Source organism: Odocoileus virginianus, chromosome 10 (genome assembly GCF_023699985.2).
Source record: "Odocoileus virginianus isolate 20LAN1187 ecotype Illinois chromosome 10, Ovbor_1.2, whole genome shotgun sequence".
NCBI classification, from domain to species: Eukaryota; Metazoa; Chordata; class Mammalia; order Artiodactyla; family Cervidae; genus Odocoileus; species Odocoileus virginianus.
Genome location: NC_069683.1, coordinates 35,747,213 through 35,764,051, shown reverse-complemented (window position 1 = coordinate 35,764,051; position 16,839 = coordinate 35,747,213). Strand labels below are relative to the sequence as shown.

At 54.4% G+C, this 16,839-nt stretch overlaps 1 protein-coding gene and 1 long non-coding RNA gene across 2 annotated transcripts in view; both read left to right on the top strand.

Moving 5' to 3' along the window:
- Positions 1-16,839, top strand: part of DKK3 (dickkopf WNT signaling pathway inhibitor 3) — a 50,460-nt gene extending 33,621 nt beyond the window's left edge. The window contains exons 5-8 of the mRNA XM_020904943.2: positions 11,550-11,642; positions 12,954-13,098; positions 14,273-14,429; positions 15,241-16,839. Coding sequence (XP_020760602.1) covers positions 11,550-11,642; positions 12,954-13,098; positions 14,273-14,429; positions 15,241-15,460 — 615 coding nt within the window. The 3' untranslated portion in view covers positions 15,461-16,839. The remainder of the gene's footprint in view (positions 1-11,549; positions 11,643-12,953; positions 13,099-14,272; positions 14,430-15,240) is intronic.
- LOC110144841 (uncharacterized) lies at positions 723-4,258 on the top strand. Its single transcript, XR_011489799.1, has 3 exons — positions 723-809; positions 951-1,065; positions 3,117-4,258. It is a non-coding gene; the product is annotated as an uncharacterized lncRNA (long non-coding RNA).

Sequence of the window (16,839 nt, the reverse complement as noted above, 5' to 3'; positions counted from 1 at the left end):
GTGGATGCTGGGGGTGGGGGGGCACCCAGGAGATGGGCCCTCACTACCCCCTGGGAAGGGTCAGGAGGGTCTCTGAGACGACACATTGTGCTGCTCCTTGAAGATGAATTGGCAGAGTGGGGAGGTGAGGGCATTCTAGAAGCAGGGATCAAAGTTGGGCCTTGAGGAGATAAGGAACCTGGACTGGAAAGCAGTTTGGGAACTGTGTGCCAACAGAGATTGGACCCAGGTCATGGTTGGCAGGGAAGGTGGAGAGACTGTGAGTTACAAAATAGAGTATAAGCAGGGAGATGTTCTCATGGGAACTCATAGCCTGGGTGAATAATCCAGAGTCCAGGACCCTTGAGCCCTGCAGATCCAGACACTGGACATCCTTGGCCCTCTTGCTAACTGAGCTCGGACCTCACTGATGTGTAGTTTTCAGTTTGCAGGGGTGAGGAGCATCTCTTTCCAGTGGCAGGAATGGTGAGGACCCATCTGGGTCCTCCCATCTGTTGTCAGGGTCTTAGGGAGCCGAGTGGGTTGTCCGAGCATTGCTGGGTGAGTGGAAATTTCAGCCGAGGGGGCAGTCCACCTTTCCAGGTCTGGCTAGGGCAGGCAGGGCAGAGACCTCCCCGTGACGGGACTCTGGGCCCCCCTGTCTCAGGTCACAGGGGGACACACCTGTTTTTTATCCACCTCTGCCCTTGTCACACTTGGTTATTATGTCACCATCACAGATGCAGTCTGGCTGCTCCCCGGGCCTGGAGGGCTGCCCGTCTCCTCCGATTTGACATTGATTGAATTAGTCCAACCTCAGCCTTCTCCAGGTCCGTCTGCCAGAGCAGTTTTCAGAACAATTATGAGTAGGCTTCTGATGAGTCGGGCAGCAGGTTTCTTCTGCACTAACTGTGTTCCGTGTGCCTTGGGCAAAGGTCAGGCCTGATCCAGTCTGTTTTTTTTTTTTTCAGGCCATGCAAACTCAAAGCCTCAGAAACGTAGATAGGGAGAGGGTGAGGGGCTCACTCGACTGCTTCTAACCGTGGCAGGTGACAGCACTCCATTGGTTAAACACAACTCAGACAGGTGAATTAGAAGCTTTTTTGGAATTAGATGTGGTTGTAAGTTCTCCAGAGGAAACGTGGCTCAGGCTGAAAGAATGTGTTGGGTGGTTCCTGGAGTGTGAGCCTGGCCGACTCTGTGGCCTGTCCCGGCTGCAGTCTGGAACACCTGCTCTCCATCTCTGAAGACCTGTGGGTGTGAAGATCTCCCCTGAGAGCCCGGGGTGGGGGCGGTGGGGTGGCCGGAGCGGAGATCTCGGGGCCCAGGTCCCTAGTGATGCAGCCACCAAGGGCCTCAGCGTGCGGCTCTTGGCATCTGGCCTGCTCAGCCCAGCGGGGCCACGTTTTCCTCTTTCCGGGCTGTGTGGTTGGGGAAGAGAGGTTGGTGGAGCAACCCCAGGAGCCCCAAGGCCTTTGCAGACACCGGGGCTTAGGATAATGACAGCTGGCATTGGCTTCTGGCTCTGGCCCGTGCTTTTCTGCAGGGCGGTCTCTGTGTTGTGGGTCAGGCCAGAGCCCTGGGTGAGGTCTGCGGCCCCTGCCTGCCCTGAGCTGGCTGAAAGTCTCCAAGGCAGCATCCAGGAGAGGCTGGGGGCCCTGCTGTGCTGGAGACAAATGGCACGGGAGTCTTATAGGCTCCTGCAGTTGGTCCTGGTCACAGAAGGACGCGGGGGAGCGGGGAGACCCTGTAGAATGAAGGAGAGACGGCCTGCTGCACGCTCGCAGCATCACTTCTCACGCTACAGGCGCCTGCACCAGGGGCCCAGACTTGGGGACCCTGCCTTCCCTTGGAGGTAGAGCTGGCGGCTCCCCGCCTCCCCCAGAGGCCTCGTGTCCCACACGTCTCCCTCCTGCCTCTCTGTCTGGGCCCCTGGGGCCTGCTTTTATCTCCCTAGAGCACTGGGTTGGGGTCGGTGGGACTCCTGGGCTTGAGTGGCGCTCCCTACCACTTCTTACCCATGACCTCTGCAAGTGAGTTCACTGCCTTGGTTTCCTCGTCTGTAAAATTGAGCTTCTCTTGCTCACTTTGAAAGACAGTGCCTAGCACCCAGGGTGAAATTGAATCATGTATTTCCCAGCCCCTTGCATGCCTGCTTGTATTCCAGGTCCCCTTGTAGGTCTGTACACCTGTCCTCCTCGCCTGTATCTCCTCCATAGCCAAGGGCTCCAGGGTGAAGCAGAAGGTTGTCTCATGGTGATAGGTTGAGAGTCCTGGTTTCACCTGACATCCTGGATCTTTTCAGTAGGAAGGTATCACTGTAGAATGAGATCCCCTGGCCCGAACTTAAGCTCAAAGCTTACGTAAGCCTTCCCATGGTCACCTTTTGAGCTCCTGCAGTGAGTTAAACTGCAAACAGAGCTGAGCCCAGAGGATTAAGTCTTGAGGACCAAACGCCATTCCAAGTGCGTGCCCGTCTTCTCTCTTTCCATCTGTCCAACAACCTCTTAAGGTTCTCCATTTTCCAGATAAGGAAACCAAGGCTCAGTAATTTGCCCAAGATCACCCAGCTTGTAAGTGAACCTGTATTCAAATCCAGACTTGAGCCCCAAAGCCTGCGTCTCCCCACTCATGCCGCCCCAGGTACACAGGTGCCATGTGGCCTTGAGGGGGTGGAGGACACGGAGTAACCAGCAGTGTGGTGAGTGCAGCGACAGGAGAGACAGGTCTGGGGGTGTGCTCCTGGAGTGCCCAGGGCTTTCTCAATGTTGGCACTGCAGGGCCTAAGTCCTGAGAAGCCCCCCATCCTGGACACAACAGGACAGTTTGTGCCCATGGTCTGCTTTTCTCTGTGGGCCTGTCTCTCTGCTCAGGAGGACTGGGGATCAGAGAACAGTCCTACAGCTGGGAGGGACGTTCGTTTATCTCAGACTGTACTGTGTTCGCATCCCAGGAGCATTCAGGGCTTGGCATCAGCACCCCACACTTCGGGCCAGGAGAAGAGCATTCATCCAAACCAGCCAGGACTTTCTGGCTGAAGGGGGCTCAGCCAGAAGGCCTTTGTTCTGGTCGCTGGGGTCAAAATCCTTCAGAACAGGCATCTGTTCTGACCCCATCTCCTCTGTCACCTCGCCCAGGGAAATTGGAAGCTCAGCAACAGAGGCTGGACGTATTTGGAAGGTCTGGAAGAGAGGAGATTTGGCCACAGGCTTGTTGGGGCCGTGGGTGTCAGATTCCTAGGGCTGCCAAAATAAAGGACCACAAGCTGGGTGACCAGGTGACTCAACAGAAGTGTGTGGTCTCCCAGCTCAGGAGGCTGGAGGCCTGAAGTCAAGGTGTTGGCCGAGGTGGGTCCTCTGAGGGCTGGGAGGGAGCAGTTTGTCAATGACCATCTTCTCTCCATTTTTCACAAGGTCTTCCTTCCTTCCAGCGTCTGTCTCTGTGCCCGAATTTCCCGCTTTCATTAAGATGCTGCGTATGTTGGACTAGGGCCCAGCCTCATCACCTCGTCTTAAGTAATTATATCTGCACTGACCCTGTTTCTAAATATGGTCACATTCTGAGACATGTCTGCTGAAAAAAAGCACAACCTGCAGGGTGAGAGTTTTGTGTTATTCTGTGAGCATTCTGAGGACGTCAAGCCTGGGAGATGGGACCCTGAGATGACTCCGAGGGACTATTCTGAAGAGGCAAGGGTGGGGCGGGGGGAGCCAGGGTGCATAGGAGTTTTTGTAACAAAGACGAGGTAGTCAGAACATCAAAAGGTGACTATTAATTAAAGAAAACCAGACATCTCACGTTAAGGAATTTAGTGCTTTTCTGTGTATGAGAAGAGGAAAGAGTCTGGGTTCACTGAAGTCACTCCTTTGATGGGCACCTCAGCTACCTGCAGCTAACGACCTGCTTTTCTCCATCCTGAGTTCCCTCTGGGAGCACAGCTGGGGGTGAGACTGAGGGCTTGGCCCTGGGCAGCCCCTTTGGTTTGTCTGCATCCTGAGTTCCCTCAGGGCTCACAGTTCGGGGCCGCCGTCATGTGATGGCTTGACGGCTGAAGCATCCTTTGTTTATGACAGGACAGGCAGTATCCCAAGTCCAGATACTCGGGATCATCAGGACTTCAGCGTGTGAACTGGGGGGGAGCATAATTCAATCCATACCTGTGCATTTAGAGGCAACAGGGTGTGATGGAAGGAGCGTGTCTCAGCTTGGGGGTCTCATGGACTTGAGTTTAAATCTTAGCATTGCCAGTTACATCAAAGACCCTGGGCTCTGAGCCTCAGTTTCCTTACCTGCGAAGTGGAGTCTGGCCTTCGGTTTATCTATGTATTTTCAACTGAAGGACAACTCCACTTCTCCAGGCATGTGCTGGGGGGCATGAAGTGACCTCACGGGGCTGTGGGGACAGAGATAGTCATGGAAGCCCCAGCAGGTGCTGACATGCAGCAGGTGCTCTCTGAACATTCCCTGCTGCAGTGGGAGACGCTACGAGGGCCAGAGAGCTTGAGCTGGTGGAGGGCCATCGGGCCCTCATTTCATGTGCCCTGGGCTTGTTCCTCTGAAGACGGGCTGCTTCTCAGAGCCCTGGGCTTGAGAGGAGGCTGTGGACAGCCCCTGCAGGGTCCCCAGTGGCCTCCTCTTTCAGGCTTCATGATGCAGGAGAGTCTGGATTCCTGGGGACTGCAGGAATCCTCCTGGCCAGCACGAGAAGTGAAGTGCGGCGGCAGGAGGGTCAGAGATGCTGTGCCCCCTTCGTTTGCCCACACAGAAGCCGAAGAAAGCCTCGCAGGGTTTCTGTGCGATTTTCCTCCTTTGCCTCCCCTGGGGAAACTCTGAAATGGAAACTCAAAGATGTAGAATGGCTCCTCCGCCATTTCCCACTACTTCATGATAGTGTTGAAGCCCCAGGGCCGTTTCCCGGCCCAGCATCCTGCCAGATCTCCAGCATGTTCCCGGCCTCCCTGCCGGCATCTGAGCTGAGTGCTGTGTAGGCCGCTGGCCAGAGCCTTCTAAATATAGCTCCATCCTCAGAGCAACAAAGCCCCGATCCCCCGAGTGGCATCCGCCCTGACGGCAGGCCTCCAGGCTGTTGGTCAGTCTCCCCTACCAGGATGGGAGGGAGGAACGGGGACAGACAGGGAGTGGCCAGGACAGAGGAGCCTCTGAAGAAGCTGGTTCTGTGACATGTGAGGCCCAAACGCCTGTGGCCTTGGCCCTGAGTTCCTGCCTCCTGTCTCAATGTGTGGGGCCCAGGCCTTGTCCCAGGCAGGCTCTGCTAAGCTGGGATTGAGGGACAGGAGGCTGGTCGGTGCTGAAGGGAGGGAAGAAGGGTGATCCTCTCAGGAGGAGATGGTAAGATCCTGTCTTTAGGGTCAGACCCACTGGCCTGGACTCACAACGCCACGTCTAGGCTGGGTGACCCTGGGCAGATTCTTCACCTTAAATCTCAGTTTCCACATCTGGGAAGCATGGATCCTAAGGCCCACGCTGGGGGGATTCAGCAGTGGTGCGGGGTGGCTGCAGCAGCGGCCCCACGGTGACTGGGCCTGGTGCTCGGACGCTGTGGGCGGCTGGTGTGGGCTCAGCTTGTCCTCTTGTCCCAGCACCTCATCCCACCTGCTCTGCGGTACTTATATGACCCTTCATTCTGCAACTTTAATTTCACCTTGTGGGTGTAGCATGGAGCCTCTCTTGCAGACCCAGTGACCTGAGAGGTACCCTGAACCCAGAACATCCACCACCTGTTAGACAGGTCACAGCCGAGCCTCTCTCCCCACTCATGGGCCTCTCACTTCAGAACTTACCTCTTCAGCCACACTATGTCCAGCTGGGGACGGAGACTCCTTTAAAACCTCTGCTCAAATATGAACATATCCATTGAGCACTGGTAAAAGAAGCTAGAATTATTAAAAATAATAAAATCCTGGATTTCTCAACATCAGGCCTGGCTCTGGGAGGACCAACCCATGTCTTCCCCTCCCATCCACGGAATTCTGCTTAAGGCAGGGGGACCTGACCTGTTCCCAAGTCTCTAACACCAAGGAAGGTGGGACCCTGCCCCCTACCACTGAGGGGTCCTCAGGAGAGACCCCAACTTACAGCCTTACCATATGGAGAGCCTGGTCTTCATACAAAAAGAGGCCACCCTGCCTGAGACGCTTCACTGCTACAAGTGGTCCAGGGAGCTGCCTAATCTTAGCGACACTCTGTGGATAGAGACTGGTCAGGATTAGGTGTGGAATGCCCAAGTGCTGGCAGGGGTCAAGATAGGGAGTTGTTGGCAGAGGCATCAGCCCCTGTTGCTTAGACCTGCCTTTCTGCTGACAGCAAGTCCCCTGGCAAGGAGTCTCCTTGGGGAAATCAGGCACTGAGGGGATTAGGATCCCCAGTCCTCTGTTGCTATGGCTACGATGCGGTTAGGATGCCTTGTCTTTTGTTGCTATGGCTACATGCACGGAGCATGAACTCAGCACCACAGAGCCGTGAGATAGGTCATAGCTATGAAGTGGTAAAACCAGAATTCTCTTTCTGCTCTTGTGGCCTTTAGGGGTTCTTCACAGTTTGAAGTTCCAAGGTTTCCAGTATGATCACAATTCTCAAAGAGCATTTCTAGAGGCTGCTGGAAATACACACCCACAACAAGCAAGCTGGCAGACCGTTAACAGAGCATGGAGCTTTCCTGGGCGACAGTCATGCTGATCTAACCTGCCAGAGCCCCTGGAGGTAGCAGAAACATGTCAGCAAAGGAAACCGTCTCTTTAGTGCATTTGGATTTTTCAGAAGTGTTTGTCAAAGTTCCATGCTGAAAAATTTTCCATACGTAGAAAAAAAAATTACTTGCTTCACTGTGACTTTGCAGGGATTGCCTTGTTCTGCATAGGAGTCAGTTCAGGGAAAGAAAGATGTTCCTGAGGATGAACCTGTTCTTTTCTTCATGGAGAGCTGTGAACAGGAAAGGGTCTTAGCTCATTTTTTGGGTTGTTTTTTTTGCCATGCTGCAAGGTATTGAAAGCACCAAGTCCTAACCACTCTACCACCAGGAAATTCCCAGCTCATTATCTTTTTAATTAAAGATCTGGAAGAGAAAGTATATAGTGAAAATTCCATATAGGATTCTTGGAGAATGAGAAATCAAATTAATGGAATATGCATATTTTCTTGCTTTGGTTCCCAAATCATTGCTAACAGTCATCTTTTTGTAGGCCGGTTTGCTCCAGGAATGTACGAGTGTTTCCATCCACTCAACATACATCCATCGGGTGCCCCCACGTGCCAGGCGCTGTGCTGGGTCCAGACACGTGTCCTACATGTTGTTATTCTGCATTACAGAAGTGGGATTGCATGCTTCTTCCACTTGCTTGTTTTGTTTACTGATGGATGGTAAACATCACAGTGCAAAAAACTACCTCACCCTTTTTAATATCTTCCTGGTGCCATTTTCCCACAAAATGCTTGTACAGTAATTTAATCAGTCCCCTCTTATTGGGCATTTCCATTATTCTGGATTGCACATATACCAATATAGCCTGAAACATCCCTGAACTCTGATATTGCACATGTGGAGTGTTTCTGAGGATAGCTACCCAAGTGGGCATACTCAGTCAAAGGATCTATATGCTTTCACATTTTTGATAGATGCTGATGAATTTGCCTGCAAAGCATATCTACTTCAATTTTAATAACCCCCAAATTACCATCTGGCAATGCTCAGTTTCTCAAATCCCTATTGGATATTACCTACATTGGATATTATATTAGTTTCCTATTGCTTCTATCACAACTTATTGTATATTTCTTGTTCAATCGTATTTGTTGTTGTTCAGTTGCTCAGTCATGTCTGACTCTTTGCAACCCTATGGACTACAGCACGCCAGGCTTGCCTGTCCGTCACCATCTCCTGGAGTTTGCTCAGACTCATGTCCATTAAGTCGGTGGTGCCATCCAATCATCTTATCCTCTGTCATCCCCTTCTCCTCCTGCCTTCAGTTTTTCCCAGCATCAGAGTCTTTTCCAATGAGTCGGCTCTCACATTAGGTGACCAAAGTATTGGAGCTTCAGCATCAGTCCTTCCAAAGAATATTCATGATTTCCTTTAGGACTGACTGGTTTGAGCTCCTTGCTATCATATCCACTATCATAAACTATCATATATGTAGTGGTTTAAAAACAGCAGGAATTTATTATCTTATAGTTCTGTAAGTCAGAAGTCCAATGCTGGACTGAAATCAAAGTGTTGGCTGAGCTGTGGTCCTTCTGGAAGGTCTAGAGAGATACTGATCTGCAGTCCATGGTGCATCCATATTCAAGCCAGTGAGGTCTGGATGACTCGGTGGGTGGGGCCTTGGCATATGGCTTTGCTCTGATATTGACTCTGCTGCTCCTTACAATGCAGTAAGCCCCTTACCATTACACTGGATGCCCCTGCATAACCTGGGCTTCTTTCCTTACGTCCGGTCAGCTGATTAGCACACTTCCACCCATGACTTTATCCCCTTGCCATGTAACATGACATGCCCACAGCTCCCAGGGAGGAGGATGTGGACATTGTGTAGGGTGGGGGCGGGGGGAATCAGTATTCTGCCTTCTGCAAATAGGATCAGCCTTTTGTTTCTGTTCTAAGTGAAAACATGGTACTCTGCTCTTTTAAGTCATGTCTTCTTGGTTATTGGTGAGGTCAAATATCTTTTCTGTGTGAGGAAAACAAACTAGTTTCTCTGGCAGTAAGTTGTCGGTTCTTACCCTTCTTTCCTTTTCTGCTGGGTTGCCTTTTTAAAATTGAATGATAAATCTCCGAGGGCAAGGGCCTTCTTATATTCACGTTTGCATCTCAGTGCTTCGAAATGTAGCCCAGTTCAGAGAACAGCCTTGGTGCCTGTGGGCGCTCTGCTTTTCTCTCCCTCACTCCTACACCAAGCTCTTGCTGTTCTGTTTTGGAAAATATGTCAGGATGCCTCTGGTTGAACTGGCTGAGTCGAGTCTGTGTTCTGGAAGGCTCGGTGGCTGAGTGCTTTCCTTATGGACTCTGGGGTCACACAGGCTGAGAGCCCTGCCCCCGGCACAGCCCCTGATTCAGGAGGCTCTGCCACCGTCTCTGAGCCTCAGTTTTCTCACCAGTAAGAACAGCAGTGGCGGCATGCTGACCTTTTTGGGTTGCTGCGTTGGGAGCCGGGGACAAGAGCGACTCCTTCTGAGAGGCAGCGCCTGCTTGCTGACCTGCTGCACTTCCCATGGTGATGGAAGCCATGGGCGGGGGGTGGAGGGGTGGGCTGCTGGGCCAAGATGAATGGGACTCTGGGGAGACCCAGAGAAGAGCAGTTTTAGGTCATTCTGCAGGGTGATGGGCCGTATGCTCTCTTTCTGTTACTGAACCAAACTTGGGCCCGCTTGCCCACATGCAGTTAGGCCAATCTGCTGACACCAGGTCGTGGTGAAGGAAGGTGCAGCCTTTGTTGTAAGGCCAAGCAGGGAGTGCCAGTGGCTAGAACACAAAAGACCTGAAATCCCTGGTGGATTTCAGAGAAGGGTTTTTGCTTTTAATTTTTATTGGAGTAAAGTTGATTTAGGACGTTGTGTTAGTTTCAGGTGTAGAGCAAAGTGAATCTGTTATATTTACATTCGGCCACTCTTTTTTTTTTAATTATTTTCCCACATAGGCCATTGCAGGGTATTGAGTGGAGTTGCCTGTGCTCCATAGCGGGTCCTTATTAGTTTGGGGTTGACAAATACACATTACTGTATATAAAATGAATAACTAATAAGAATCTGCTGTAGGGCACAGGAGTTCTTTGGAACTCAGGGAAAGCCTTAAAAGGCTAAAGTTACTCTACCAACAAGAGGCCAACAGAGGCCAGGGGATGGGGGTCTGTCCCAGGGAGGCCCCAGAGGGCCCTGCTCGGTTACACTTGGACAGTTTTTTTGAGAAGTGACAGAAGAGATTCAAATCACTTCCCACTTATTCAGAGGCGTCAGAGCCCTGGTCCCTGCTGGAGCCCCTGGTGAGCGCAGAGCCTGGCACATGCGGGTGACTTGTACCGTGTCCCCAGGCTGGCCTCCTCCTCGTCATCCCTCAGAGGGGCAGTGGGGAGATGCTGTCCGCTGGGACTGATGGTCCTCTTTGCTGGGCAAGCCTTGCTTGGTGAACAGAAGCATGACCTGTGCTCTGGGGTGTGCCAGGCTGGGGATCAGTGCCAGGCCAGGGCTACAGCTGTCCAGTTCAGGGGCCAAGCCTACAAATGCCCTGGGCTGAATGCCCATCTTCTCAGGCCTGCAGTGTTGACCAGGGGACACACCTATCACTCCTAGGAACAGAGCTTCTTTCCCTTGGCTGCCTGGCCAGAGCTTCCCTGCTGATCCCTAGGCTTGTACTCACACTTTCACCCTGGGGGTGTCCTTAGAAGACCCTGTTCACGGTCCCCTGTCCACACCCATTAGCCCTAGGTACTTCAGCTCAAGAGCGCTCAGGCCAGGGCCCGCTCATCTGGGCCTCTCTGGGTCTGGCTCCACGCTTGCTTTCAGCATGGCACATGCCCAGGCAGAAGGAGAAGGCAGGTCCCTCCCTCCCCTCGACCCTTCCAGAAGGCTTGCTGGGGCCCCAGGACACCTGCCTCAGGAGAGTTTCTCTCCGTGGGTCTCAGACAGCTGCATCTGGAGCCCTAAACCCCCTCATAGCCAAGGGCAGGTGGTGGAGGGGAGCCCCCCTACCCTGAATACTGTACTATCCTGGGGGGCCCCTTGGCCTCCGAGCCTCAGTTTCCAGCTTGGCAGCGTGGGGCAAGTAACCCCTCCCTGCTCCCCGGTGGTGGAGTCACAAAGGGAGGTCAGGGACATGGAGCCCGCCGGGGCTGGCCCCATGAGGGGTTGTCTGTGGTTGATCTGATGCCCCTCACTTCCTCTGCCCTTCTTTCCCTCGGAAGCTGCCAGTCCCCAGGCCTCAGCCTGACAGCAGGTCTGGAGCTAAAGTAGCAGTGACGGCTGACTGGCCGGGCCACAGCAGCCTCTCCCGGGGCCTCCTCCCTCTCCTGGGCCTTGGGGTGGAGAGATGCCTTCTCGCCTTTCTTCACTCTCTCTCCTGCCGAGCAGGGCTGGCAGCCTTGAGAAGGCACCTGGGCTAGAGGGCGCGGTGCCAGCCACACCCTCCTCCTTCCACACTGGCAGCTCCTTGCTGGGCAGCCCTGGACCCCAGACCAGGCCCCCCGGGAGGGCCCCCTGTAGCCGCCCCGGTGCACAGTCTCTGCAGCCCTTGCCCGCACCGTCAGCAGGGGCCTGCTGGGCCTGGACCCCAGCCCTCCTGTGCAGCCGCCTGAGCCTGGAGCCCATTAGCTCTCCTCATTAAATCCATCTGCTCTGCCTTCAAGAATGGCCCAGCGTCTCTGTGCTCCCGCCCCGGGTGTGTGAGGGGGAGGGCTGTACACAGACTCCGCCGTGTGCGGCTCCCTGCAGGGCGGCAGCCTGGGCGTGCGGGGTGGGTGAGGGCCCCGCTGGCCTGCAGGCCGTTCCAGGCTTGGCCCTTCCCGGGCGCGCGGGTCAGCTGGTCTGCGTGTCAGTGACGAAGCCGCTCCCTCCTCCCCCCACAGGAGTGCATCATTGACGAGGACTGCGGGCCCAGCAGGTACTGCCAGTTTTCCAGCTTCGAGTACTCCTGCCAGCCGTGCCGGGACCAGCAGGCCGTGAGTGTGCCCAGAGACCCCGGGGCAGCAGCACCTGAGCCGTGGGGCCCCAGGCGGGGGCACCTGGGGGAGGCGGCCAGCAGCCCACGGTTCTCAGCGGGGCTCCCCGAAAGCCTCCTAAAGGGCCCAGCCAGGGCCACACTTGAAAGAGCCAGTCCATGGTGCCCAGTGGGGCTGACTCCTGGGGTGATCAGGAAGCTGTCTGCAGACATGCTGCCACTCTGCCCACCTAGTGATCTCTGGCCCCATCGCCTGCCTCACAGATACCAGAGATGGGGAGAGAGGGCTGAGGAGGAGGCCCCACGTCGTCTGTTCCCTGGGGAAGACCCATCCCAGTAGACACAGCCAGCAGCAGCAGGGCAGCCCTTGGGCAGGGAAGGGGCAACCCACCCCCCAACATCTTCCTCCCAGTCTGCTCTGAGACGGTAGAAGGGGGCCCAGGAAGAAGCCAGAGCATATTCCAGATGGAGCTTCCACCAGGAAACAGGAAGCTGGGGAAGAGAGACTTTACTTCTGCCCAACAGATGCTTTAGTCCAGGCCATATATAGACTTTCTTGTCCTTGCTGTTATTAAGGCAATCACACGGCCTGATAGGGCTTCCCAGGTGGTGCTAGTGGTAAAGAACCCACCTGCCAATGCAGGAGACACAGGAGAGTGGATTCAGTTGGGAAGATCCCCTCGAGGAGGGCATGGCAACCCACTCTAGTATTCTTGCCTGGAGAATCCCATAGATGCTGGAGCCTGGTGAGCTGCAGTCCATGGGGTCCCAAAGAGTCAGACATGACTGAGCAACTAATCCTCCCTCCCTCCCTCATAACAAGTTTAGGAAGTCGAGGGCTCCTTGCTGCCCCGCCTGGCCCTACCTGCCCTTGGGCGGCTGCTGGGTGCCACACTCTCTGTGTGACTCCAGGGCCGAGGCGCCCAGGGCCCGCCCATCCATGGGGCTGCCCAGGCTGGGGCCTTAATCAGGCAGTCAGATTCATGGCCTGTGTCTGTGGGCCGTAAGCCTTCTTCCTACCTAACAAAAAGGAGGCGAGGTCCAAGTCTGTGGGGGAACCGAGACGATGCGACCATCCTTTGTACAATCTCGAGCTGCAGATGCCATGTCCTCTACCTGCCCAGCTCTCACCTCCGCCCCCCTTGGCACCCCTAAAAGGCCCCCAGACCTAGGAGCTTGGCTTCCTCCTGTCTGTAATGGGAGGAGGATGTGGGTTAGCTGACCTGTGCTCTCTCCAGGATCGGGGGTCGGAACAGGCTGGCCTCCCCAGGTCTGTGAGCAGCCGGATCGTATATCTTCCCTCCTACTGCAGGTCTGCACCCGAGACAGCGAGTGCTGCCGAGACCAGCTCTGCGTGTGGGGTCGCTGCACCGAAGCTTCTGCCGCGGGCGGTAACGGGACCATCTGTGACAACCAGAGGGATTGCCAGCCGGGGCTGTGCTGTGCCTTCCAGAGAGGTGCGCGGCTCCCCTCGGCGCTGGACAAGCCCTGTCCCGAGTGCCAACACACCGGGCCTCGGGGGCCCCGTCCATGCCACCACACCTTTTCAGGGACCCCCTCCTGCGCACGGTCCCCGGTACTCACTGCTACGTGTCCCAGCCCCACGACCTCTGCCTGGGGCCGAAGGCCAGCTCTCTGTGTCCCTGTCTCATTTGGGGAGGGGGGCTGTGATGCCTCGAAACTACATTCTTTCAGGATGCATAAGCCTGAGGGAGGGACACCTCTAGATGTGTGGATGAGGGCATCCTACTCCTCTCATCCCCAGGCCCACCCACTTTCTTGCCAGTGGCCCCCTTTTCCACTGCCCCTCCCAGGTGAGGCTGGCTCAGTGCTCTCCCAGCCACGGGTGTTTCTGAAGGCCTCCCCTAGCCCCTCCTCCACCCCAGTCTACCGGTGCCGGCTGCCCCAGCAGTTTTCTTCAGGGACATGGCTCGCTGGTAGATTCCTCTGGGAGCAGTGGTTGCTCCTGTCCTGTCACTTCAATTAGACCCTTCAGTTGGCTTTCCAAGGCCTTCGCTGGTCCAGCTTACTTGTCCTCCTTTTCTCTCCACTCACTCCTCAGGTCTTTTGGGAATCTCATTGCCTCAACCTTTCTCACCAGCCCAGCCTCAGGCCTTTGTTGATTGTGTATCCACCCCCCTTTTTTTCCTATTTTTCTGTTTTCTTTTTATATTATATATATACACACACACATACACACATACTTTTCATATTTTAATTATACAAATATATTTTCAGTGTAGGAAAACTAGAAGGTACAGATAAGTCTTATCTATATCCTTCCAGATTGTTTTTCTTTGAACACATATATGTGTATTTTGTTGCAGTAATTCTTGCCTGTCCAAAAATACTTCATTGCTCTTTTCCAGTCTTAATTTCTTCAGACCTCTGGCCTCAAAACCCAGCACAAGCCCATCTCTTGCAGGCAGTCCTAATTGCTCAAGCCTTTTCAGCTTGTTCCCTCCTGAGGCCATGCTGTTATTCTTGTTTCCTATCATTCCATGTCTTCAATCCTAACACCTACTTTGGGATTCACAGTGGAAGGTGGGGGGCTGCACCCCATTTCTCTGATCCTTCTCTTGGTGCCTGCCTGGTGCTGGGCATGCAGACGTGGCTCTTGGCCGGTTCTAGGTCTGCTGTTTCCTGTGTGCACACCCCTGCCCGTGGAGGGTGAACTCTGCCACGACCCTGCCAGCCGGCTTCTGGACCTCATCACCTGGGAGCTGGAGCCCGATGGAGCTTTGGACCGATGCCCATGTGCCAGTGGCCTCCTCTGCCAGCCCCATAGGTGAGGCCCCACCTGCCCTTCCTGTCGAGGGCCGAAAGCAGAGGAGGTGCCACCCAGTGGGGACCCAGGAGCAGAAGTTGGGGGGCGATGTGGATTTAAGACAGGTTTAGTTTGAGGTGTCCTTGGGTTTTCCAGATGGAGGGCCCAATAGCGATCTCTGGAATGAGGGCTCAGGAAGTGTGGCCAGGGTACAGATTTGGGCTCATCCAGGTGGGGAGTTGAAGCCTCCTGGGTAGATGCTCTTCAGAAAAGACTGGGTGGGGAGGGCTCCCAGGCCCATCATGACGACGACCAGAGAAGAGGGCAGAGGAGACAGAAGGTGCAGTCAGAGAGGCAGGCGGGGACCCGGGACAGCGGCCAGCAGAGTTAGAGGCCACGGAGGGATGCGAGGCATCAGGCCTGCTGGAGGCTGGTTTCTCAGTGTGCGTCTCACTCAGCGGCCGCTGCTCTGCCTTCTTTCCCAGCAGAATCCAGGGTGACTGGGCAGGCAGATAGGACTCTGGGCTCAGCCCACGAGGCCCAGGGCTCCCCATGGGCACAGCGGGTGAGCTCTCAGGGGCTGCTTCTGCCTGTGGGCCTGGGCAGGCAGGGGGCTGTAAGCGGTCAGACCTCGGAGTCCTTGGGGTTGCCCCAGCGGGTCAGTCACAGGAGGACAGACCTGCGCTAGACACGGGAGAGCTGCCGTTTGAGGACACCTGTCACAGGTGACCCTCCATCAGCGTGTTTGAAGGCAAGGGTTAGGGGAGGTTGAGCTGGGGTCGCGCAGAGGGCGGGGCCTTAGTTGGAGGGTTCCCGATTTCTCCCTCCACAGCCACAGCCTGGTGTATGTGTGCAAGCCCACCTTCATTGGCGGCCGTGACGAGGACGGGGAGAGCCTGGTGCCCAGAGGGGCCCCTGATGAGTATGAAGATGGCGGCTTCATGGAGGAAGTGCGCCGGGAGCTGGAGAATCTGGAGAGGAGCCTGTCAGTGGAGATGGCTCTCGGGGAGCCCGGGGCTGCCTCTGAGCAGCTGGAGGAAGAGGAGATTTAGACCCAGGCCTGTTGTGTGGGTAGATGTGCAATAGAAGTAGCTAATTTATTTCCCCAGCTGTGTCCCTAGGTGTGGGCTCACCAGGCTTTTTTCCGTGGCCTCTTCCCAGTCCATTTTCCTTCTGGCTTGAAACAACATGAGGGGCTGCACCCTTGTCCAGCACGCCCTGCCCCACTGTGCATCATCACAGCTGTGGTGCCCAGGGAATACTGGGGTGTGGGAGGCTGAAGCAGAACAGGGCTGCTAAACTGGTCCATCCAAAGTATTGGCAGCTCCGCCTCTGCTGGTTGGCAGATGGCACGTTTTGTTTTGTATGACATTGCCTTGAGTGTTTTTCGGGGGGAGGGGATGGGAGAGGATGCAGAATTTCCCCATGATGGGTTTTAGGGGAATGTGGACTCTCAGACACGTGGAGAAGGATGCCCTGCTTTGCAAATGTAAACCTGTGAAAATGCAACCAGTGAATCTGTCATGCTGTTCACGCCGTGGGCACAGGCACGTGCTGCCCTGAGCTGCTGCAGGTGAGATGTCTTCCGCGTTGCCTGCATTCGTCCTCTCAGCAGTGTTACTCAGCTCCTACCTCTGTGCCAGGGCAGCAGTCCATGTCCTCTCACCACAGCCTGCTGAAGGGGGATGTTGGTCTCCCCGTCAGTCAGGATCTTGGAGGCTCAGAGATGTCATCTTGCTTGCCCAAGTCACACAGCTCATGAAGACCACAGCGGATTGCTCAGGTGTGACTCCATGCCCCGTGCTCACCCTACTGCTCCCCATCAGCTTCCGTGTGCCAAAAGTGCCCCCTGTGAGGAGGATGAGATTTTTCTTCTCTTTTTTTTTTTTGAGGCACATCTGGAACTAAAGTCAGACTGGTTCACATGTCCCTGTAAAGTTAAACTTCTACTGTTAGAAATACAACAGGCCCTGCGCTGTGGGGGTGGCTGTCATTCTAGTGGAGACAGAAAGTACTAACACGGCCCCCTGTGGCACTCAGTCACATCAGTAGCTTTGAAAGTACACATGACTGGAGCATAATATATGTTAACTTGCCAGAAACAGTACTTAGGTAATCGTAGGGCCAGGATTATAAATTAAATTTGTAAAATCACTTACCAACAACTGAGGACCATTATCAGCCACATGGAGAAAATCAAACCAAGCAAGGCTCTATGAAATACGGTTGTAATATCCAAGCTGAGAGCACTGAATTGTATGCTGTTCCATAAATGATATTTTCAGGTGTCATGGACTGTTTCCATCATGTATGCATCCAGAGTTATTAAATGTTAAAGTCACAATTGTATAAGCATGCTTTCTTTGAGTTTTAAATTATGTATAAACACATATGTTGCATTTAGAAACCAAGCATAAATCACTTAAACTAC